Genomic DNA, 22,829 nt, shown 5'->3' with positions numbered 1-22,829 from the left:
TGGGAATAATAAAAATAATTTTCATTCTATTATTCTATCCCGGATGAGGACGAGTTACTGACCGAGTAATTTCATGGATACTTGCCCAAGAGGCTACCCGTTATACAGAAATGCAATTTTAATTCTCTATACGCTTACAACGAAGACAAACCCACTAAGCTTCTCAAAGTTCGAAGATAGGAAAAGGTGCGCCCGTATTACGTGAGGTCAATTGGTAAGCAGACTTTGCTCGACCAATGCACTCAATGAATTTTAAACGAAACCTTAAAAAAATTTTTATCTAGAACGAAAAAAAGGAAAACGAGAGAAAACTTAAGCACGAACACATATCCAAATCGAACAATTCGTGCTTATTTGAATTTTTGTACGGATTCGATCATTAAGTTTTTAATAGGATGGCGAATGAAATTACGATGCAATTTCAGAGGCGGCAGCATACATCGCCTCGAAGATCAATGTTGCTCGACTGATCGAGGAGGTAGCCTTGCGCATTCCAATCTGGTTTTACCATACTGAGGAAGAAGAGAGACGAAGAGGAAGAAAATGAAGGGTCGCGGTCGTACAATACGAAAGAGCGTTATATCTGGATCTGGAAGAATGATCGAGATATTTTCAAAGCAAGCTCCCTTATGAACGATCGAGCATCTTGCGAAATTAACATCAAATTTTCCAAAAGAATCGCTCGATCGTTGCTACAAACGTAAAATATATTTCTTTTTATTCTATTTCAATACATTTGAAGATCGCTAATAGATCCTCAAAATTTTACATAATAATCGCCTTAATTTACTCTTTTTGATTAGCAATAATTATCTGGGGATAACATTGTCGTTGATATAAATCAATATTTTATTCCAAAAAAAAAATAAATCGAAACATTCTATTAAGATAAACTTCTATCTTCGATGAACGATTAATTTCAATATCAATATTTACATATCAATATTTACGAAATGCCATTATTTATTCGTGATGGAAAATCGAGCACACACGCACGCATTTTGCACAATTACCCGCATCTGAGAAAATCGGTCGTTCAATTGACGCACTATTTCCTATGATTTTCTCCCTCGGAGGAAAGACTACGTTTTTCATTTAGAGAGATAAATTCAAAGAAAAAAACAGCGTGCAGATTGAAAATGGACGCTTTCTATGCAATTTCGATGATAAGAAACCGCACGGAGAGATTTGTTTTGCTCGACAAGTTGCGGGACGAGCGAGAGAGGAAAGTAGACGAGAAGGAGAAGGAGAAAAATGCGAATTTAAAGATGCACGAGGTCGCGAGGGAAGTTCGGAATCCCGAAAGAATCGAAAGGTAGGTCGAGGTACGGTCGGCCGTCGAAATGGGGAAGAAGGAGAAAGAAGAAGGGACGTGTTCGTGAAGGAGAGCATGTTTGGAAAGAAGAAAGAAGAAGCAGGATGGCGAGAGAAATTTAAAGAGGAGAGGGGGGAGAGCAGGGAATCGGGTAGACGGTGGAAGCCAGCATGGTGGAAACAAGCCACGAAGAGGTGATGTATACTTTAGAAGAGTGTAGTATAGTGCACCATAATGTAGCATGGCATAGTTAAAGTGGGAGAAACCGTGTATGACCGTCCTCATCGTAAGCCAGTCCCGTGTGAACGACCGTGAAGCAAACTTCGAGCGAAACTCGATCAATTCTTGAAGGTTTTCGTTCTGTATCCACCAATTCGCTCTCCAATTCTTCTACCAGGATACCGATTCAATCAATTGCTTCACGGTAACGCGAAACCATATATCCGATAAACGATAAATCGGATCGTAACCCAATGAATAAATTACTACGAATAATCCTGTCGACGAGTGCGAATTTTGTGCAAAATATCGATAACACTCCTCCAACGGGTTTGTGCGATTGAATTTCAATAATGTACGAAAAAAATCAGTGCAGTTCTGTGACACGTGTACGGCGTTAAAAACTACGTAAGAAAAATCTCAAAGAAAAGTTAGAGGCCGAGATATAAACTTCCATTTTATTCGTAAAGAAAATATTCGAAGTGAGAATCGCGTGACATTTAAACTCGCGAACTGTAATAGTTAAGTTCGTAATTTCGAGAAGGTATTTTTTAAATCTTCGATCTTGTGAAGTGAAACTTTCCGCTTATAATAAGGACATAACGAGTATGTTCGTACGACATCAGCCCGCATCGCAAGGGCTATGACGAAATACAAATGACGATATAGACGAAAAATTGCGAGAAAAAGCTGGAGCGTAAACTTGGAGAAACAGGCGTAAAAAATAGTGAAATTAAGGCGACGAAGATCGGCGGCATACCACATTGGCCGAAAAGCTGACGAGTACACCGGACCTATCCGCGGCCAAGTAGGTCAAGCGGCGTGCGCGAGAGTGCGAGACCGAATAAAAGACAAGAAAAAAGTGATTGGGGGGGAAGGATAAGAGAGGAGGAAAGGAAAGAATGGTGAGACGGGGGCATTAATGTTTCCACGATGCCCGACGTTTTTACTCGGCATAGGCTTGCAATCCAAAATGGCGGCGATCGGCTGGTACCGTGGCACGTTTTGCAACGATAAAGAGTGGTCAAGCCACGAGCATTCTTGAGGAGGTCCTTCAAAGTGTCCTTGACCATTAGCCTGACCTTGATCAGGACGAGTAGCCCAAGCGACAAGCCAAAGGAATCGAAGGATGATAGGGCACACGGAGTGGAAGGTCCTGGTGACCTTGTCGATTCAAATTATTCTATTATTAGGTAAGTATGGATGGATACACTGTAATAGGAAGAACGATCGAGAGGTTTTACGACGCGCGTTAATTAAAATTTTATATCCCTAACTGTAATTATCCAGGAGATTGAACTTCCTGCCGAAACAATTTAGGATCTATCTTATCTGAAATAATTTGATGTTCCAATTAATAATATAATTCCTGGTTTCCATTGAGGAGGGAGCGCAATTTTCGAGCACAACTCGTGTACAACGCTTCGACGATAGTTAACCATCGTAATAGAGTTTTTCAGGATGTCTAATTTTTTTCCATGCAATCGCCCGCGAGTGTAAGTAAAGATTCTAACCTCCACAATCAAAGCTAACCATAAAACGATGCAAATATTCGACGAATTAATACGCGAACCTGTTCCATGGGCTTGTCAAGCGGCCACGTGCGGTCGAGTTTTAAACCGGTATCTTGACCTCTGTCGAAAATCTTATGACGTTCCAATGGCAAGATCAAAAAAAAAAAAAAAAGAAAGAAAGAAAGGAAAAAAAAAGAAAAAAAAACACTATCTTCATTTCAATAACAACTATTTTACGAAATCGTACGAGAGATAAGTTCGTCGAAGAAAATAATAAAAATTAAAGAAAGAAAGAAAAAAAAATATCAATTCTTCGTAAGCGATAACGAGGAATTTATTTCTTTGAATGCGGATGTGTAAGTAGGTGTACATCCGGTTGCATTTCTAGCTAATATCGATACACGAAGTGCATGAACAATTTATCATGATAATCTTGCAAATGCAATGCAAAGTTACAAACTATGTAGAGCCAGCCGGTTCAATATCGTGGAAAAAAGAAAAATCAAAAGTTCGATGACCCGAGTGTTAACCTGCTTATAAATATTTAAAAGTAAAGTTCGAGATAATTAGCTTATTGCACGGTCCAGGAATTTCATCGGGTTTTTCCATTGAACGCGTTGCATTAGTAAAACACGATTAATTAAAAGAAAAGAAAAAAAGAAAAAAAGGAGAGAAAGAATGAAATGAAATCTCGAGGTCTATCGTCGTCTATAAAACGAAATACACATGTCACAACCGTGTTTCAGAAGCGACAGAGGAGAAAGCTGCAAACATGACGTGCATTTACGTTACTGGCACGTACCTGTTACTTCGAGATTTCCATGTCCCAGTCTAATGTGACTGCATTAAAGGATCGATAAAACATATGCTTTTATTATTTATTGTTTTTCACTATTATCTTTAATCGCCGTCCGTGATAAATCGAGCAATTAAAAATAAATAAATAACGAAATAAAAGAAAAAATTGATGATAGAAATCGAAAATTAATCGATAAATTTAGATTTGACAGTTGATTGACTTATGCAAATTACATTACATTTTTCGGTACGAGACTTAATGATTCACGAGTCGTCAATCGAAATAATTTATCGATTTAATCGAAAATTATATTTTATTTTTTCACCTTAACGTTTCGCAATGAGAGAAATTTGCATGAACGTCATCGTTTAACGTCCTAACACGGATGTAAAACGACACAAAGAAAACGTATCCGGAACAGAGTTTCGTCACTCGACTTTCGCCCAACAACGTTAGTTGTGAAAGTGTCACGAAATCGCGTTGCACATGGTGGAACAGAAAGTCAATTGATTTGTCATTCGAGATTTCATCTTGGAGGGAAGGGTGGGAAAAAGGAAACGAAGATTTCCTGGTAATATCCTTCAAAGAAAAGCAATTAACACTTGTCAAGAAAAAACCTTGGATCGTATCAATTTGGAAAATCGATCAGATCGTTCTACGATCTACTTCGCATTTAAAATAAACGAAAAAACCTTTCTCTCGTTTAATTAACCTCGAGTATCAATCACTAATGAAAAAACATCACGGTCGTGTCAAGTGACGCTGAATCACGAAGAATGATTATCGGAATATCGAAACAATGATTTAACTAACTCTTGACCAATACGTGGAAGATCGAATGGACCGTTGGACACCTGTCGAATCTGGCAGCGAGGGTACCAAATGTCACGTTTACCAGCGAAAAGAATAAATATTGGGCTGGAATGGTGTACCGTTAACTCTGCCGTTACCGCCTCGAGAGACGGCGCATAGCTCTCCGTCTACGCTTCCACGGATTCCAAAACCCCTTCGACGTTTCTTTCTTTTTATTCCAAGTCGTGCTAGACACTGTTAGAATTGCGTCACGGGGTCAAACGACACCACACGCGACTCTGGCCACATTATTCAAACACGCACGTTCCACGCACCGACTCGAAATTGCAGATTTCCTGCAGTTTCGTTCGGATTTAATCGATTTCCTTCCTTCGTTGTATATGCCGATATTATTCCAAATAGACGGAATGAAAATACGTGGTATAAATGGGAGAATCCTCGTGAATCCTAATGAATCCAACGAGATTCCATTACCGCAATCCAGCGGTTGGCAAATATTATCATTACACGCATATCCCGCGATGCAATCGAAGGTATCCAGAACCGGTAATATTTTTTACGAACGTTTTGCATGAGAGACAGAATTATGTTACCTCGTTACCTCGTAAAACCGTGCGCCGGTGTTTACCACGGACTTCGTACCACGATCGTGTTCTCTAATTCCCTTAAAGAAATTAATCTCTTTGATATATATAATCGGCAATTTCTCGTACGCGGATGATCGCAGCAGATAATTTAATCCCCATACGGAGAGCATCGCTTCAAAAGGAAACGAGCCAGTCGAAATTTTCTCTTATTTTATTTTATTTTTTTGCCACGATCGCGATGAAAAGTTAAGAGTCAAAAGTTAAAAAGTTGGAAAGGTGGGATTACTAATTAACGAAGTAAAAGTACGATGGTTGCAAAAGAGTGATTAGCGAGAGAACGCATCGCTAATTATTTCGGGCAATGACTTCGGGCGAGCGCAGCAGGGAGGCTTTTAAGCTCTCCAAGGATTCGGGGCAAACTCGAGTTTCCAACTCGAGGGATCGCATTCCGTTCGTTGCGACAGAATCAACCATGCAATTCACCTACATTCTCACGGGATCCCTATCCGATCCTCTCACGTTAGCAAGGTTATGGTGTTCGTGAACACCGTTACTCGTTCGCAGCATGCAACCCAAGTGTTGGTAATTATTATTTATATTATGCCACGATCCAAATGGGAAACGAAAGTCTCGGTAGCACACATGTAACTTTGTAACTAGTTCAACTAGATATAAAATGTATAGCCCCTATCGGTCATGCGATCTTTGATGATACGGTAGATAAATTGATGGATCATCGAACGATAAACTACGGAATGGAATAACTATAATCACGAACACGATCTTTCAATGAAACTTCAGTTATCAATTTTAGTGCCACGATAGTTAAGACAGTAATATCTTTATAATTCGTTTAATGATGCTTGAAAGCTAAATTGCAAATAGACCGCTTTGGAGTACAATTAAACGATAAGATCGCAATAAGATCGTGTCAGAAGAGGAATTGTCATGAAAATTTTTGAAAAATATTATTTCGTCCGTGGATGGATTATTTTATGCGTTGTTGTATATATCTTTGTAATGTTTTTGTTGGAATCAAAGAGGAAACATCGGGGGCACGATGCTCGACGAGTAGAACGATGTTTAATTGCGAGCAAGCAACGTTTGAAAATCGCGTCGTTTCGTACTCCTCTTAATGACCAATTAGCGATACATCGTATATATTCGATATAACTGTTGCGATTCGCAGCAAGTGAGAAACGGAATTTGGCGATCGTTGCTGATACTATCGTGCAGAAACTATCGATCTTCCCCGAATTAATTACGATTTAATCGCGAAACAAAATTATGGGTCCAAGTCAAAATTATGCTTTCCGAACGATATATAACTATACTGTTTCGCTGATGAATAATTAATATCTTAACGGAGAACTATACTCAACGATCTATGAAACGATAAATTATGGAAAAGCTATTATTAAAAATAAAAATAAAGAACGATAAATAAAAAGCGATGTATCCAGGTTGTATACACCGATTCCCTCTTCGGGAATATATTATCTTGTTACCCATTCTTCTTCTTCTCTGCCTCTCTTCCTCATTTTACATACCGCAGATAGATGCACAATCCACAATTGCACGGTCGTGGAACCTGAAATCAAACCGAAGATTAGAAATATTAATTGAGATCGAGTTAAAAAAAGAAGAAATTGCGAGGAATTGGAAAAGAAGGGAAGAAAAAAGTTTCTTTCACCCTTCGAACCAGAGATTCCCTTTAACGAAACGAACGAGACCCCGTTAGATCGTTGCTCTTATTATCCCGTTAACGAGAGGAACTGTCTCGGGAGTGGACTCTGGCGTATTCCTCGAAACAGTCGGTGGAAGACGGTGAAAGGTCTGAAAAGAAGGAAAAAGTTGGGAGGAAAATGATACTATAATATGCACACTTTCTACGAGGGACAAAGCCGAACGCGTCGTTCGCGGCCTAATGCTTTCGACAAGATCGCATTTCGAGTCAGTCGAGTGGATTTCTCGTGGCGCGCTATCGATCGAAACTATTTAATTATCTCGGTCAGTGTTCCAGCTGATTCCACGCGATTCAATACACGCTCGATGGTTATCTACATAAACGACGATGATAACATCGGACTGACGGCCTCGCTTAAAGTTTCACTCAAATTGCTTCTCGCGTCGTTGAATTGTTGCATATAGAAATTTCCTATTGTTTCTGTCCCGTCTACCGAACAAATTTCAATGCAGCTCGAATCGCGAATATAAGCGTGAAACGCGTGAATCGCGCATACGTTCGAACGAGCACGTGAAAGCTGTGTAATATTAAATAGTCGAAAATACTCGAGGAACAACGCACGAGATCCTGATCCTGAGGGGATGATCGTAACCGTCGGTCGTAAACCGGTTGATCGCATCATAAACCCGTGAAAACTGCCAACGAAGATCAAAGGATCTGTCCGAATGTAACGTGCGCGTTACAATGTGTAATTTAAGTTGGCGACGTAATTGACTCTCCTGACCGGAAAAACAGCCGATGGTCAATGAACCATTTTTTCGAATCCACTCGTGATAAAAGAACGAAGGTGCGTGATGGGAAGGGAGGAGAGGAGGGAGATAGTAGTGGTAATTTCATACGCGTCACGTCCACGGTTGGTCAAACCACTCGATACCAAGCCTCGAGAATGTCAACCGTTCGAGTACCGTTTCCCTTCCCGATCGCCAATGGATCTTCTCGATTTTTTGCCACTCCTCTCGACCCTTCCTTATGGTTATCGACAACGCGATGTTTCTTGCATACTGGCAAACCGATCCGAGCAAATCTCCGATCCAAGGAAACGATCCAAGGAAACAATTACACAGGATTCTACTCAGGATCGATCGCCATTGAAACATGAACACGAGTGGGAGATCGTTGATGAGAAAGGATTGAGAGGAACAAAAATAAGCGAATAATAATACCGTGGAGTGAACTGGTGGAAAGGAGTACCGTTGGAAAAATTATTTCATCTTCGTTGAATGGTCGACGTCTTTCTCACGCGACAGACAAAAGACTCACCGCGCTTTAATATCCCGATATAATTATCCATTTTCTTCTATAGAATAATCACCGCCTCTTCTTCTTCTTCTTTTATCCACGATGAAACGTAGAAACGGTTTATTCACGGATCCTATTGTCCTACAGGTGTCTCGGCTATCCAGAACGATCCAACGTCTTCTCGTTCCTCCCAAGAAGACATGATTCTGAGCGGCAGCGCGTACACGGGGCCGGAAAGAACATCGAACGCGTTCCATCGAGATAAATCGCCAAGTTTCCAAAGGACTGCTCCTGCGTTTCAACTGGAGAGCTCGAAAAGCATAAATAATTACGACAAAGAGGAGGTGAGATTCGAGGTACGGAACACCAGGCACGAGGATGAGTCCATCGACGAGTTAACATCCTCGAAACACGTGGATCACATAGATGGAAACAACATCGAAGTTAAGCCCGGCGAATATTACCAGTAAGTCGGTCGAATTTTCTTTCTTTCTGCAAAGAAGGAAGGAGACACGTTAAGAATTTCTCGTAAAGCATAAGTAAACGTTTGCAACGATTCCGACAGCATATCTCCAACAACGAGCGAGTCCATGTCGGGGGAAGGACAAGGGGCTCCGCAGGAAGCAAAACTCTTGTCGGAGCCCCATCAACTGACTGGAGTGTCGAACCAACAGGCACAGTATTTGCAGGCGATAGATCAACAAAGACGAGCTCGCCAAGAGATCCCGAGGATCTATAGCGAGCACGCCCCACCGCCCATTCTCCAGACTGCCTCCCCAGGCCGACAAGCAAATCCTGACATACAGGACATAATCACGGGCATTGTCAAATTGTTGAATGGAAACGTGAATGTCGCCGCGAATACGGTGAGGCCGTTGAGGCCGATTCAAGCCACTAGGTATCGCGATTTCCCGATTTTTATCCGATACTATATCGTTTTACCGTCCGTCAATCGTTTAATCGAATTTTTCTAGGATCAACAACAGGGGTCCGCCGAGGATCTCCGACGTTCCACCTTTACCACCCGATTTCGACACTCCTGGGATGAACCCACCCCCTCCGCCGGATCATCCCTATCCTTTCGAAAAACCACCGGCACCCGACAGACCGTTGATCAATCAACTGCCACCCGAAAGACCGATCAGACCTTTCGTGAACGGGGTCCCATTGCCGGAGCAAATTGTCCCTCAAGGAAATCGTCCGTGGACTTGGAATCGGCCTGGTAAATATCGGCTTTTTATTAAATATTATCTACCTCTAATTTTTCTGCGCAATGAGTAGTCGGTTTTCGTTACTTCGCCGCTGTTATTTTAAACTGTTAGGTGGAAACAGACGACCGATTCCTCCGTACAAACCATTGCCACCGGCAACGGATTCCGTGCTCAATCGGGAGAAGGAGCAGGCCGACAAGAACAAACATAAAATCGATCCGAAACCTGAACCATCGACGGAGGAAGCTACCACGAAGAAGGAGGAAAATGATCAGAGCGAAGCTACCACGCACGATAATATAGAAAATGCGACGAAAAGGTACGAGGAGAACAACAATGGCCAAAAGGTTAAAGCCGATTCGAACAGCACGGAAAAAGCAACGAGCGAGAACTCGACGAAGAGAACTGCCGAATCCGAACATTCGGCAAAAAAAGAGAATAAGCATCAAGCTCCTTCGAAAGAAAATGCATCGACATCCGTGACGGGAGAGACGAATCTGACGAAGCACGAGGACCCTCCGAAATCTGTAATTCCGTTGGAAATCCCTGCGATCAAACCTACGAAGAGTTCGAAAATCGGTAACTCTCAAGGGTCGAGCGCGAGCAACGAAAAGGTTAACAAGGCGAACATATCGAAGACATCGACGAAATCTTATTCCACGTCGACGTTGAACATCGAAACCAGTTCGTCGGTCCAGATAATCGAATCGACGACAACGAAATCGAGTGTCGTCCAATCGACGAACGATGATGATTCGAGCAACGTTACGTCGAGCACGATTGCTCTGCAACCGAGCAAATCGGCCGAGTTGGAAAGCACGAGTATCGCGACGAGCATTCCAACCCCGACGGAGAATTTACCTTCTCCGACTTTCACGAAGGCATCGTCGACCGCGGAGAAAAGTATAGCCCATACCCCTGCGAGCAATACATTCTCGAAGAATTCAGGTAGGAAATCCGCTCGGGTGCACGTGAAATTTTGTTCATTCTGTAAGATAATATTACATTCAATCTATAATGAATTCCTCACGCAGCTTCGAACGAACGAGTATGCTTAATTAATCAGCTTTGTGAAGACCGGCAATCCGTCATGCACAATTAATTCCCTTTGTAGCCCCTACCGATCGCTATGCTTACCGACCCCGGCCTGGAATCGTCCTTGACGATACGTTGGATTACACGGGGACTCAAGGGTTGGCTACTCAACGACCTTACGCGCCACCAAGACATCCACCTCTCGGTGATATTTTTGATGTCACGGTCTCGGCTGTTCAAGGTCCTGGCGGTGGAAGTTCAGGTAAACACTTTGATCAAGAAACGCTTCGATCGATTTAAAAAAAGAAAACTTTTACTTTTACCACGATCTCGTTTTCCTCCTCCTCGTCTTCGATCAGAAGGTGTTAGAGTGCCGGTAAACGGAGGAAATTCGGATGTGATATTGACTTCCGCCGTGGAGGGCCAAGGATTCGTTAGCATCGATGGGAAAAGGACGTATTTGAATTTATTCGAGAATTCGGATCGCACTTCCACCCACGTGCAACCGCAGCCTCAACCAACTAGAACGCAACCACCGGCCATTGTTGGTACAGGGTCGGTAATATTCGTGATATCGAACACTTTTAATCTTTAATTTTAATCACTTACCGAGTTTATCCTCTTCGACAGGTTCGCGGTTGCACAGCCAGACCCACCAACGGCGACTCCTCGACCCAGTGGACCTATTCGAAGGCCGACGTTTCATAGAAGACCGACTCAACCTCCAGTCAGAATCGACACATGCATCGTGGGCGACACGAGTACTTGTGATATCAGCCAACACGAGGCTTGTGCCACCGTTCAAGGGGTGTCTGCGTGTCACTGTAAGCCAGGATACGCCAGATTGCAGCATTCTTTGCCGTGCAAAAGTTCGTAAATAAAATCCTCGAAAAACTGTATGATCGCTTCATTTCGATCAGATTGAAACCGAATCGTCAATTTTAGAAATTATTAGCATCGTGGTGTCGATCAGAGTGGATAAAATTTACGACAAAAAAGTCGTGTGGGATCGAGGATTCACCGATCGAGATTCCGAGCCGTATCAAACGTTGGCCTACGAGGCAAATCGAGCTGTGAGCGAATTTAATCGTTATATCTGCTGAAACGATATAATACGATGGATATTAAATTGATTACTCTTTTCTCTTTTTTTACGTATATACAGATCGAATCTGCTATGTCGATGACACCATTTTCAGACGAGTATATGGGTTCTTTTATAAATGGAGTGTATCAAGGGGATGTGAGCCAAGGGCAAGGAGGTGTATTTGTGAATGCTACCTTGAAACTCATTTACGAGCCAAGAACAATTAGACCAAGCTTAGCAGGGGAGTTGCAGAGACATCTGCTCGGTGTTATTCACAGACGAAGTAATAATATAGGGAATAGCGCCCTTTACGTGGACAGCCCCCCTGGATCTATTTCCAACTTGCAAGGTCGATATAAAAAAATATAATACATTCTATTCTTGTATTAAATTTACCGAACGATTAATCGAGAGAATTTAATTTTTTTTTTTCTTTTAGATTTGGACGAGTGTGCTTCGTCCGAATTGAACGACTGCCATTCTTCGGCAGTGTGCACGAATAATTGGGGTGGGTTTACTTGCACTTGCAATCCTGGTTTGAAAGATCCTCATAAAGATGATGTTAATGAATCTGGTAGGACTTGCATTTCGTGCCCCTCCACTTATTGTAACAATCGAGGATCGTGCTCTTATCAGGGCGATCACATGCAATGCACGTAAGTGAATTATTAATATATGACGAGATAAAAAGAATCTCATTCGATCTTTTCGAATTTTAATATTCTCTCTCTCTCTCTCTCTCTCTTGATATTTGACTAAAAGGTGCACCGGTAATTATTACGGTGCTCAATGCGAAGTCGACGGGGAGGTTATGGGGGTGGCGATAGGAGCGTCCGTAGGGGCTTTAATCATTATAGTTTTGACGCTAGTATGTCTGGTGATGTGGAGGTAAGCATTACATTTTATCGAGATATTTTTATTCTCCACTATGGGTTAAGAATAATTTTTTTCCTCTTTTCAACGCGCAGTCGAAGATGGTCGCGTGAACAAAAAACGATTGGTTCTCCGGTGTATGGATACATCCAAGGTGGTATACCTGGCACGCTCCCAGGAACTTTGGCAAGGGTCGGTTCCGTAGGTACTCTTGCTTCTGTGAAACAAGGACCACCGACCAATTTGCCACCCTACATGTGGGCACATTTTGGTGATCACATGGCGACTGCTAATGTATACGCTGTAAGCAACAACTTTTTTACTTATATATTTAACGAAATATTTCATGAAATAGATGTATCAAAATCTTACGTACGTACTTTAGACGGAGCCTATGGGTCCAACGCGGCCAAGTTCCGCTGTATTCGGGTATCCACCCATCAATATCCACGGAACGCTGCCACCACCAGTGCCACTGCCGAGACTTCAAGCTCCGACAAGACCACGACAGAGACACCAGCCAGATCCGGACAGCTCGGATTCTGAACCGCAGGACAAGGACAGGGCTGATCTGATCCCCCAAAATAGTGGTTTTCATGTTCCTAGACCAAAGTCTAGATCATCCCTGGCAGTGAGTATTCGCTTTTCCGATATGCCACTCTCCACGCTTCGATACTCAATGACGCTTCTATTTTAGAATCAAAGCGGAATATACAATGACGTGGAATACGACCAAGGTGATGTTCACCATTTATCGAAAAACAATATTCCGATGTCTACTTACAGGCCGTACTATCGAACGTGAGAACCGGGAGGTACTTAGTTGTATTTTTTATAAAGACGTACCGTGAAAGGAGGATACAGATTTGTTTAGATAAATGATCTAGATACATTTAGATAGATATGATTCTAATCGAAACTCTGGTTTACGTAAGTTTGTTTAAATAGTAAATGTATTTCGTTGAACAATAAGGAAAGAAGAGAAACGGAAAAATTAAATTAATGCACCTATGTACGTTCATACCAATGTTCGCATTTGTTTTAAGTTCAATATTACTTAACTTCTAGTTACTTATTTCTTATTCTATAAATATTTATTGCCCTAGTATTATCCTCGAAATAATCTAATATTCTGCAAAAATTAAAAAAAAAAAAATTCAGGCTGTTTTCTAAAAATTTATAAAACAAAGGGTGCATACCGAACGATTAGTATTAAAACAAATGCCCCTTAACTATTAATTAACTTAATACTTAATTGTTAGTTATTTATATCATAGGATATACAATGATAATTATCGATTAAAAAATGATGCAATTTGATACGCAAAGAATTTTTAATCTGATTAAACGAATATTCTAGTTATTTCCAATTGTCATCCTCTTACGATCATTATTATCTAGAATACTTATGGCAAATTGTCGACGTATGGCAATTTGTCGCGTGTAATATAATTTGTTAAAATTTTTTTTAAAAATTTACCAATAACTAAAGAACATTATGCGAAAAAATTATGTATAAATTATACGATTTCCTTACGAAATAAAAAAGTAAGGATTGAAGGGCAGTACATATACAAAATACTCGATAACGCGTGTAACGCGTTGCGGGGTTAGTGCGATAATTGAATATGTAACTTTTATAATTATTCATTATATATTTTTGCAAATTGAATACAATATACATTTGAGAATTCATCCGTTTGTAATTATTTCTCCCCCCTTTTCTCAATTTTCCGACGTCTAAGATACAATTTTCAACAATGTAATTACACATCAAACACACGCTGAAAATACTGTGCGCATAATGAGCAAAACGTTAAATCTTTATTATCGATAAATTCAATAAACATCAAGTATTTTGTTGAAATACAGTGAAAAGAAGAGTCGATTGTGTTATCGAAAAAAGTTTATGTTATCGACAAACACTCAGGAATTACTCCTACGTATTCAATAAAGAAAATTTCAATAGCATCGAACAAACGAGATGAGAAGAAAGAAGTGGAATCAAAATTATTGGAAAATTGAACTTCGATTACCATTTGAAAGCCATTTTTGTTTCAATTGTTGTTCATTGTTTTAACGAGTAAAAGAAATTCTCCGTGATAATGATGGAGATAAAAGATCTTGAGGAAGAAAAGGAGAGAGGACCTTGGAACGTGTAATGATTTTTTTCTTGTAGAGATTGAAAAAGTATATTAATAAAATTTCGAAGCTGATACAAACGGAGTGCATCCATTTATTGTAACTGATTATAGATTTGAAAGACGAAGTTCAGAAATAGATTTTTTTTTCCCCTTTATAATTCTTTGTGAACATATTGTGATAGAAGGTGATTTTTTTCCCTTCAAACTTGTACAATATGTACATATATCGCAGAATGACAAGTAGTAAGAGAATATTCCATAAAACGTTGATAAACTGTATAAGTCAACATTTTCAATTAAATTCTCTTTTATCAATGTATCGAGATTGATACAATATAATTAAATATATCAATATAATAAATATGAAATATTGATAAATATATATATATATATGTATATGTGAACAATATATATAATAATTATCATTGCCATAATATAATAATTTTTCTGATATATTTAGCAATATCTTCAATCATAAAGAGATTAGGTCTTTTTTTCTATTTTTTTTTTTTTTCGTTTTGGTAATCGAAGATATTACATGCTAAAAAAATCGGTCCCGGGTTTTTCACATACGATACAATGCCGATTGAAGCGACTATTCAGCCTCATTAATCATACTTTAGAAGTTGACATACAATTGACGCTGATGGATAAAATAGAGACATTACACAAAATGTTTAAACGATTTTGTCCAAATCAAATTTCACTTTTTCTTTTTTCTATAGATAACAAAGTTAAAGACATTCCATTTAATTTTTTTATACATATTATTTCAAAATTAATCTTTTATGTATAAGTATATTTTTCTCTATTTATGCATTCGAATATTAATATTAATATTTTATCCATCAGATTCCATATTTTATTATTCAATCGCTAAATATTTCATAGTCGCAGATAAGGCTGCTTACACGTATGTAAGTATGCAATTAATATGATATACGTGAATTGAAGAAAAACACATGTCGATGATAGAGACAAAGAGATCTAGTGAAAGATTCTGGAAGGCAAAGAGTGGACGAACTCTTAAACTATCAACGCGACTGTCGGATCTTCGTCTTAAGTTTAATCGATGATCCAATAGCCTGTTTGCATTCGCTTGTCGATTAAATTTTCTATAACATCACGCCATCAGAGAGAATATTATGTAATAAATCTACTAATTCAAAGACTTTGATACCACTGCAAAATAATGGAAACTTGTTCAAGAAGAATTACAAGTACTTTGATTACAAGACAGTAAGGAAATAGAAAACAACAGAACTAATTTTTTTTCTGGAAGATCAAAGTTCTCAAGTTTTCGTTGTTAAAATTTGTTACCAGTGATCTAAAGAATAAATACATTCGTTGACTCGAAAATAATCTTTCGATGTTAACAATTGGTCGCGTGGAAAATTGGAATCAGAATTCGATTTCCACTATCATTAAAATTTTACCGAGAAAATTATATTTCAACAAGCGAACACGCGATTATTAAGAATCAATTAATACTATGTACAAGTAGACAAGTATAGTGTAGGTATTCAAAGTAGAAAGTGTAAAGTATCACAAGAATTACAATAATCGTAATAATTGCATTACATTATTTCGCAAATTTCTTGTCCTCACTATATCGATTGCACAATAATAATAAGCGCTTTACTCGCGTCTGTGCAGTTGGACGCGCCGCTAATAGACAAAGGCGGACAAAATGATCGCATAGTACGCGATTCTGTATATAAAAATTTGACTATATCGTTTCTTTTTCACGTAGAATTATTTTTCTATATAGAGAGTTTAATTGATAAATACAATTGTTTCAAGATTCATTAATGTTCGTATACGTAATCGCGTACTGTGTCAATATTGTATATCCACTGTATATCGGCGAAGGGATTATTCCCTCGAGTTTGGAAATTCTTCGTAAATACATCAGTCTTTGACATAATAATTATAACGATAATACCACCGATAGAGCAAAGCTGTGACAAATATTTGCGCATTATGATAAAACATATGAAGACGAGAATAGTCATATATAATCATGACTTAAACTTGGAATACGGTCGATTAATGTAGCACACAACAGAGAGGTCTCGACAAAGCTCTGTAAAAAAGACTTTTTAAAAAGAGTAAAACAAATATATCAGCGTAGCCTAGAAATACAACAGATAAATAGTTATCGAGACTATTGGAAAATGCAGCACAGCCCGATCGTTATTCACACACGATAGATTAAATCACTCGACTGTAAACTTGAATATTGATATAGATAACATGATTCTTCTTTTTTTCTTTTTCGTTTTTTTCTTTTTTTTCTTTTTTTGAATTTTTTCTACAGATAAGTACATCTAGCAAAGGGAAGACATATCCTTTCATAAATCATTTTTTATAATAATATTATTACCTATACAATGATTATAAAAGAGAAATAAAATGATTCAAAGAACAAGGAAACTGAGAGAGAATCGATACATAATAAGAAAATTTAACTGAATAGGATATCTGAAATATCTAATAATAAGAAAAAAAATAAAAAAAAATACGATCAAAGTGGCGAAGTATAAATTGAAAAATGCGAAAAGACAATAAATAAAAAAGAACTAACTTATAACGAAATAGAATCGATAAGAAATCGATAAGAAACACTAAATATTTGAAATTAATCGTAATTTGGAAGATATATTTCATCATATTATAATGTCAATGCCCATAAATAATAATATCGTTATAAAAATTGATTTTCTCAAAGACTTCCCTCATAAATTTTGATTTCCCAATATAATATACAAATATTAAAGTCGTAGCATTCGACAGTAATAGTATTATGCAAAATTTGTAGCATGTAATCAACGGCACTTGAAGAAAGTGCCATTCCTGTGCGTTATATAAGATACATAATTAAAATCAATTAAAAACAAGAATAAAAAGTATATGACACATTTAACATATTCGTAATTTTATGAATCAATTATGTCCTTGTTTGGATTAGTTTAATAAGATACGAAGATATTTGAAATTCATAAACTTATCTTCAATATTTAATAATAATTTATCTTAATTAAATAATAATATAAAACAATTATTTGTTTTATATTATTTTTTCATAAAGTAATAAATTTAATCTGCCGAATTAATTCAGATAAAAAATAATCTTTAAAATCACAAACATATCAAAGAAAAATGTCATGAATTATATTAAAAATTTATAGTAAGATTAGGAATGTTCATAAAAACGAATCGATCGATTTTGAACTATTATCATTCATTTCAGTTTTCAGAAACTGCGATTTTGAATGATTAACAATGTTTAAGTAATGTTATTATCGAATTTTAATCTTATATTTCAGCTCACAAAGATAAGTACATGCACCTAACCAATTCCCTTAGGCCATACAATTGATTTTTTGACAATTGGAAATTGAAGCAAATAAACATCCTGACAAAACTTACTTAAAATTTACTTAAGTTGGTGTTGGTTGCGGATGAGGTGTACGAGGAGCTGTTGCGTTCGCAAGTGGCCTATGAAATCGTTCGAATAACTGATCTAAAGTTAATACAACCCCGAATCCGGTTCCCGGATCCATATTAATAAAGGAATCCAAGTTGTCCTTGCATGCTGAAATATTTGAAAAAATATAAAGAAATACATATATACTTAAAAAAAAAAATGCCTTCGGATTAAGTAGTCTATATATTTTATAATCTAATAAACGTACTTGATGTTGAAATTGGCGGATAATCTGGTGGTGTCTTGATCCATGTTCCATCCTCACGTTTCATATGATGCCGATCCGAAGCAAATTCTCGCAAGTATATATTAGCTGGGATTACTCTGAATCTTCTATGATGTTCTGGTTGCAGCACTTCATCTGATCTGAATGTTTCCATTGCATATTTCCAAAAATGCGTTGGAAATGGCAATGCGCTATCTAAATCATATACGACCGCTCTTTCATCGGGTGCATAAATAAGAATTACATGGAAGTCCTATAAGTACAAATATACGATTTTTTTTAAACTCATTATGATTAAAAAAATGAGAAATAATGATTTTTTCGATATTAATCGTTTTTTTTTCCAACTGACCCAAACTACAAGCTTATCCTCGTCCTTTCCTGCTCGTTGTCGCCAAAGCGGTACGCTACGCCAGGAATTGCTCACGAAAACAACGTAACAATGTTGTAATTCTGATCCATGTCTAGTTGCTACATCTTGAGAGAGCTTCCATACATTTTCTTCGCTAAAATAATACAGCTTGTTCTTGCAGATGCACATATTTGAAAAATTAGATACACAAATAAAACATATACAAATATGATGCAACAGAATATAACAGAATGAATAAAAAAAATATAATGTATAAAAAAAAAGAAGAAAAATAATTAGAATTATCACTTTCAATCATAATGAATAAGAAAAAAAACTTTACATAAAAATAAATTATATAAATAAATTATACAAAAGTTTAAATAAAATTGCAAAACATAAAATGAAAATAAACAAATAATGCATAAATTTAAAAATATTTTTAAATGTAGATGGTAAATTGCATGATTGAAATCTTAAGATTATATTCAAAAAGTTTATAAACAAAAATGAGATTGTTAAATATATAAAAAATGATTGAATGATAAAATATATGTTTGTTATGAAATAAACAATGCTAATTCACGCAAATCAAAATACGAAAAATAGAAAAATCATTGTCAATAGAATCTTATAAATTATCTAGTATATATGCATTACTAATCAGAAAAAAATATTAGATTAATATAATTTTAATAAAAATATAAAGAGAAATCTATCTAATCTATCAACAGAACATGGAAATGCGCGGGTCTTTTCAAAACGAAATAAATGGTATACTATGATTCGTGGATATTTTATACATATCAAAGATGGCGGCAGCACATTGCACTGCTGTCTGTACCACTGCAATGTATCGATCCATCGCGGAATATACCGCAATATGACACGTTTATTTGTTTAAATCAATATTTTTATAGAAAAATCTAGAAAATCTCGCTGAAACTCTTACCAATAACAACTTGTATAAATGCACTCTGATGCTTTCGGAAAAAGCTGTATCAACGGCTTCATATGCCCGGTTTCACGAGTCTCCCCGGCCATTCTTTGTTTACAAACTCGGTCAAATTACACAATTTAATAAACTAATTTAACACTGATTTAAATCGTTAAAATACGTATGATTCTTGAATTAAACTATACGCGAACATCATATTAATTGATTGAAATCAATCTGATCAGTTTATGAAAATTCGAAAAACAATCTCACACGTCCGACCACACGGAACGACATTGTTTGACTACTGCTGGTCGCTGTTGCTCTATGATTTTCCTATAGTCGACTCGCACTTGAGTCGCTGTAGTAGTGCGCATGCGCCGAATCAACCGATTTAAATCAGTAATTTTAACTTTATGTTTCACAATATTTATTAAAATAATGTTTTATAAATTGATAAATATATTTGTTTTACACATGAAATAATATTTTTAAATAGTTTGATAATTAATTAATGTCCCAGAAACATCAATCTCGACGATTTATATTAGAACGGATAATAGAAGTTTTCAATAATTTCTGTTTTACATAATTTTCATATATTGTCAACAATAATATTTGTTCGTAATTTAATTATGCATAATTTAGTTAAGAAATTTTATTTTATATATGTATGTTAATACTATTTCATGTATAATGTAATATTTTCACACATATTTACATTTATATTTAATCATTAATGATTATGACAAGTTTTTATTTTAACAATTGTATAATTTTTGGCATATACAAATATGGCCGACTAATCATTTATATTTTCATATATAGTATTTACTTATATATATAACATATATTTATAATAATATTTATATTGTATTTAAAATATAATAAAGCAATTTTTAAATTTGAAAATATTGCATGATAATTACTGATGATATCTTTATATACTTTATTATGTTGTTCGCGCATTAAGAGGGTTCGTTGAAAATCGATTAAGTGCAATATATCTAAAGTTAGTAAAGCTAAGACTGACCATGAACTTTGAATAATACAGAATAATATCACGTGCGTCATAACGTTAGCTTGGAGTATAGAAATTCATCGACATCGCATCACTAACCTCACTAACTAGTTCACTTTGTCACGACTATAAAATAATTTTATTTTCTCTTCTTATACAATTTTTATGGGAAAATGGCAGTGAATGCTGCAAAAGCCATTCTAAAACAAGGAAAAACTGTTTTGCTAATATGCGATGTTCAAGAGAAATTCGCTAAAGCTATGTACGAATTTGGCAAAATCACTCAGAACTCAGTGAAACTGGTAAATATTAATAAACAATGCATATTGCATATGATTTGATGATAATTTAATGATAATCTAGATTTTTATTACTGTATTTATAAAAATTACATAGATAATAAAAAATATCTACAAAAGATATAAATTATATCACATATATTATCCACAGATAAATGCATTGAAACTTTTAAATGTTCCCATAATTGTTTCTGAACAAAATCCAAAAGCTTTGGGCAAAACTATTCCTGAATTTGATATATCTGGTGCCAAAGGACCATTTGAAAAGACTCAATTTAGCATGTGTATTCCTGAAGTATAATCATTATATAATCATATTTTTTTATAAAAAAAAGTATGTTATATTATTTTCATGTTAAAAATAATTTTTAGATAAACAAAGAACTTTCTACAATTTGTTCTGGTCAAAAACCAGATTCAATTATTCTCATTGGAATTGAAACTCATGTGTGCATAGAAAATACAGCAATCGATTTAAGACAAAATGGATATGAAGTACATACTGTTGCAGATTGCTGTACTTCTCGTACTCAAGAAGACAGATTATTAGCATTAGAGGTAAAAATTTAATAATAAAAAATTTAGTACATAACAAAAAAAAAAAGAAATTATAAACATAGTGATTAATCTATGTAATTTTTACAGAGAATGAAAAAAATAGGATGTCATATAGCTACTTCAGAGAATGTCATTTTTAAACTGTTGGCAGATGCAAAACATAAGGAATTTAAAAATATCCAAAGTTTGGTAAAAACACCAACACAACAAACAAATTTAGTTCCAGTTTCACAATTATAAATATTCAATTGTATTATATAAATCACTATAGAGGTATTTTTATAATATGATAAATAAATTATACTTGAAATTATTTTTATTTAAATATTAATACCCATAGGAATATGATTGTATAAAAAAGTAAAAAAATATACATAAGAATAATTTTTTATTATCTTATTTTAATTTTTTCCTGTAGAACCAAATCCTCCATCTCCTCTATCTGTATCATCTAAACTATTTACTTCCTGAAGTTCAGGATATATTATTTTTTCACAAATTAATTGGGCTATACGATCTCCTGGTGAAACCTTAAAAGGTTCATTACTGTGATTAAACAGTACTACTCCTACATTTCCCCTATATAAAAAAAAAAAAGAAATAAATAAATACCAATATTTTTGATACAAATATAATACAATCACACATCCATCCATCCTATTATAAAATATATTCTATATTGTAAAATACATAATTATTTTCAACATCTATAAATCCTTGCATTTCCTTATATTGTTTATAAATTATATTATTTAGAATTTAATTTGTTTAAACTCACCGATAATCAGCATCAATAACGCCAGCGCCTACATCAATATGATATTTCCATGCCAATCCTGAACGTGGTGCTATTCTCCCATATGTATTTTCAGGAACTTCAATTTGTAAATCAGTTTTGATAAGTTCTTTACCATTTGGCGGCACAATATATTCATAAGCACTGTTAAAAAAAGAAAATAATACATATACCTGAAACTGCAATTTTATCTAACCTAAATATTTCAAAAACATACCTTCTTAAATCATATCCAGCAGCATATTTCGATCCCTTTGTTGGCACAAATGCTTTTTCAGTTAATTTTGCGAATTTCAATACTGTCATGATTAAATTAAGTGAATTTTTTTGATTGATTACAACAAAACCATACAATTAACCGTTAACAGATACGTTTTTTTTATATATATGCGATATTTTACCGCGCATTTGTTTACTACGTGATTCAATTACATAACGATTATTTTGAATATTTTTTAAATAAATATTTTAATGTTACAGTATTTTTTATATTTTTATAATTTAAATTAATTAATAAATATATTAAAATTTAAAAAAAAAATAGTAAAGAGAAACATATATATATAT

The 22,829-nt window shown here is 35.9% G+C and overlaps 3 protein-coding genes and 1 long non-coding RNA gene across 6 annotated transcripts; 2 read left to right on the top strand and 2 right to left on the bottom strand.

The window, feature by feature from the left end:
* The first annotated feature begins 1,441 nt into the window (after positions 1-1,441).
* LOC107998802 (uncharacterized) lies at positions 1,442-14,134 on the top strand. 2 transcript variants are annotated; one of them, XM_017058270.3, is made up of 15 exons: positions 1,442-2,727; positions 8,381-8,699; positions 8,799-9,131; positions 9,208-9,455; positions 9,556-10,392; positions 10,559-10,741; positions 10,842-11,034; positions 11,110-11,348; positions 11,425-11,552; positions 11,645-11,915; positions 12,006-12,222; positions 12,329-12,454; positions 12,535-12,742; positions 12,825-13,070; positions 13,137-14,134. In XM_017058270.3, exons 1-15 carry the CDS (start codon positions 2,664-2,666, stop codon positions 13,242-13,244), a joined length of 3,720 nt encoding a protein of 1,239 aa, XP_016913759.2. In that variant the 5' UTR covers positions 1,442-2,663; the 3' UTR covers positions 13,245-14,134. The 2 variants fall into 2 exon arrangements, with proteins under 2 accessions (XP_016913759.2, XP_016913758.2); XM_017058269.3 differs by having other exon boundaries at positions 1,445-2,727; positions 10,839-11,034.
* Positions 6,087-8,388, bottom strand: LOC133667156 (uncharacterized). The gene is made up of 2 exons (XR_009832351.1): positions 8,255-8,388; positions 6,087-6,838 (listed from the first exon to the last, which is right to left on the bottom strand). It is a non-coding gene; the product is annotated as an uncharacterized LOC133667156 (long non-coding RNA).
* On the bottom strand, positions 14,075-22,694 carry LOC107998804 (protein N-terminal glutamine amidohydrolase). Of its 2 annotated transcripts, XM_017058271.3 has the most exons (5): positions 22,480-22,694; positions 22,245-22,406; positions 18,652-18,805; positions 18,282-18,552; positions 14,075-18,181 (listed from the first exon to the last, which is right to left on the bottom strand). In XM_017058271.3, the coding sequence occupies exons 1-5, from the start codon at positions 22,566-22,568 to the stop codon at positions 18,027-18,029; spliced, it is 831 nt and encodes a 276-aa protein (XP_016913760.1). In that variant the 5' UTR covers positions 22,569-22,694; the 3' UTR covers positions 14,075-18,026. The 2 variants fall into 2 exon arrangements, with proteins under 2 accessions (XP_016913760.1, XP_016913762.1); XM_017058273.3 differs by lacking the exons at positions 22,245-22,406; positions 22,480-22,694 and adding an exon at positions 19,604-19,920.
* On the top strand, positions 20,420-21,857 carry LOC107998805 (isochorismatase domain-containing protein 2). Its single transcript, XM_017058275.3, has 4 exons — positions 20,420-20,911; positions 21,060-21,203; positions 21,281-21,466; positions 21,554-21,857. Exons 1-4 carry the CDS (start codon positions 20,783-20,785, stop codon positions 21,704-21,706), a joined length of 612 nt encoding a protein of 203 aa, XP_016913764.1. The 5' UTR covers positions 20,420-20,782; the 3' UTR covers positions 21,707-21,857.
* Positions 22,695-22,829: the final 135 nt, after the last annotated feature.

The sequence above is a fragment of the Apis cerana genome, linkage group LG13 (genome assembly GCF_029169275.1).
Source record: "Apis cerana isolate GH-2021 linkage group LG13, AcerK_1.0, whole genome shotgun sequence".
Classification (NCBI taxonomy): Eukaryota; Metazoa; Arthropoda; class Insecta; order Hymenoptera; family Apidae; genus Apis; species Apis cerana.
The sequence above is the reverse complement of the archived record's forward strand: the minus strand, read 5'-3'. Positions and strand labels throughout refer to the sequence as shown.

Excerpts from the sequence above, each read along its gene's own strand:
- LOC107998804 (XM_017058271.3), bottom strand. The coding sequence starts at position 22,568 with ATGACAGTATTGAAATTCGCAAAATTAACTGAAAAAGCATTTGTGCCA. Across the intron at positions 22,407-22,479 it reads GCTGGATATGATTTAAGAAG|TGCTTATGAATATATTGTGC; the intron begins GTATGTTTTTGA and ends TTTTTTTAACAG. Across the intron at positions 18,182-18,281 it reads TCCGCCAATTTCAACATCAA|CATGCAAGGACAACTTGGAT; the intron begins GTACGTTTATTA and ends CAAATATTTCAG.
- LOC107998802 (XM_017058269.3), top strand. The coding sequence starts at position 2,664 with ATGATAGGGCACACGGAGTGGAAGGTCCTGGTGACCTTGTCGATTCAA. Across the intron at positions 8,700-8,798 it reads AAGCCCGGCGAATATTACCA|CATATCTCCAACAACGAGCG; the intron begins GTAAGTCGGTCG and ends CGATTCCGACAG. Across the intron at positions 10,393-10,558 it reads TACATTCTCGAAGAATTCAG|CCCCTACCGATCGCTATGCT; the intron begins GTAGGAAATCCG and ends TTCCCTTTGTAG.
- LOC107998805 (XM_017058275.3), top strand. The coding sequence starts at position 20,783 with ATGGCAGTGAATGCTGCAAAAGCCATTCTAAAACAAGGAAAAACTGTT. Across the intron at positions 20,912-21,059 it reads CTCAGAACTCAGTGAAACTG|ATAAATGCATTGAAACTTTT; the intron begins GTAAATATTAAT and ends TATTATCCACAG. Across the intron at positions 21,467-21,553 it reads ACAGATTATTAGCATTAGAG|AGAATGAAAAAAATAGGATG; the intron begins GTAAAAATTTAA and ends TAATTTTTACAG.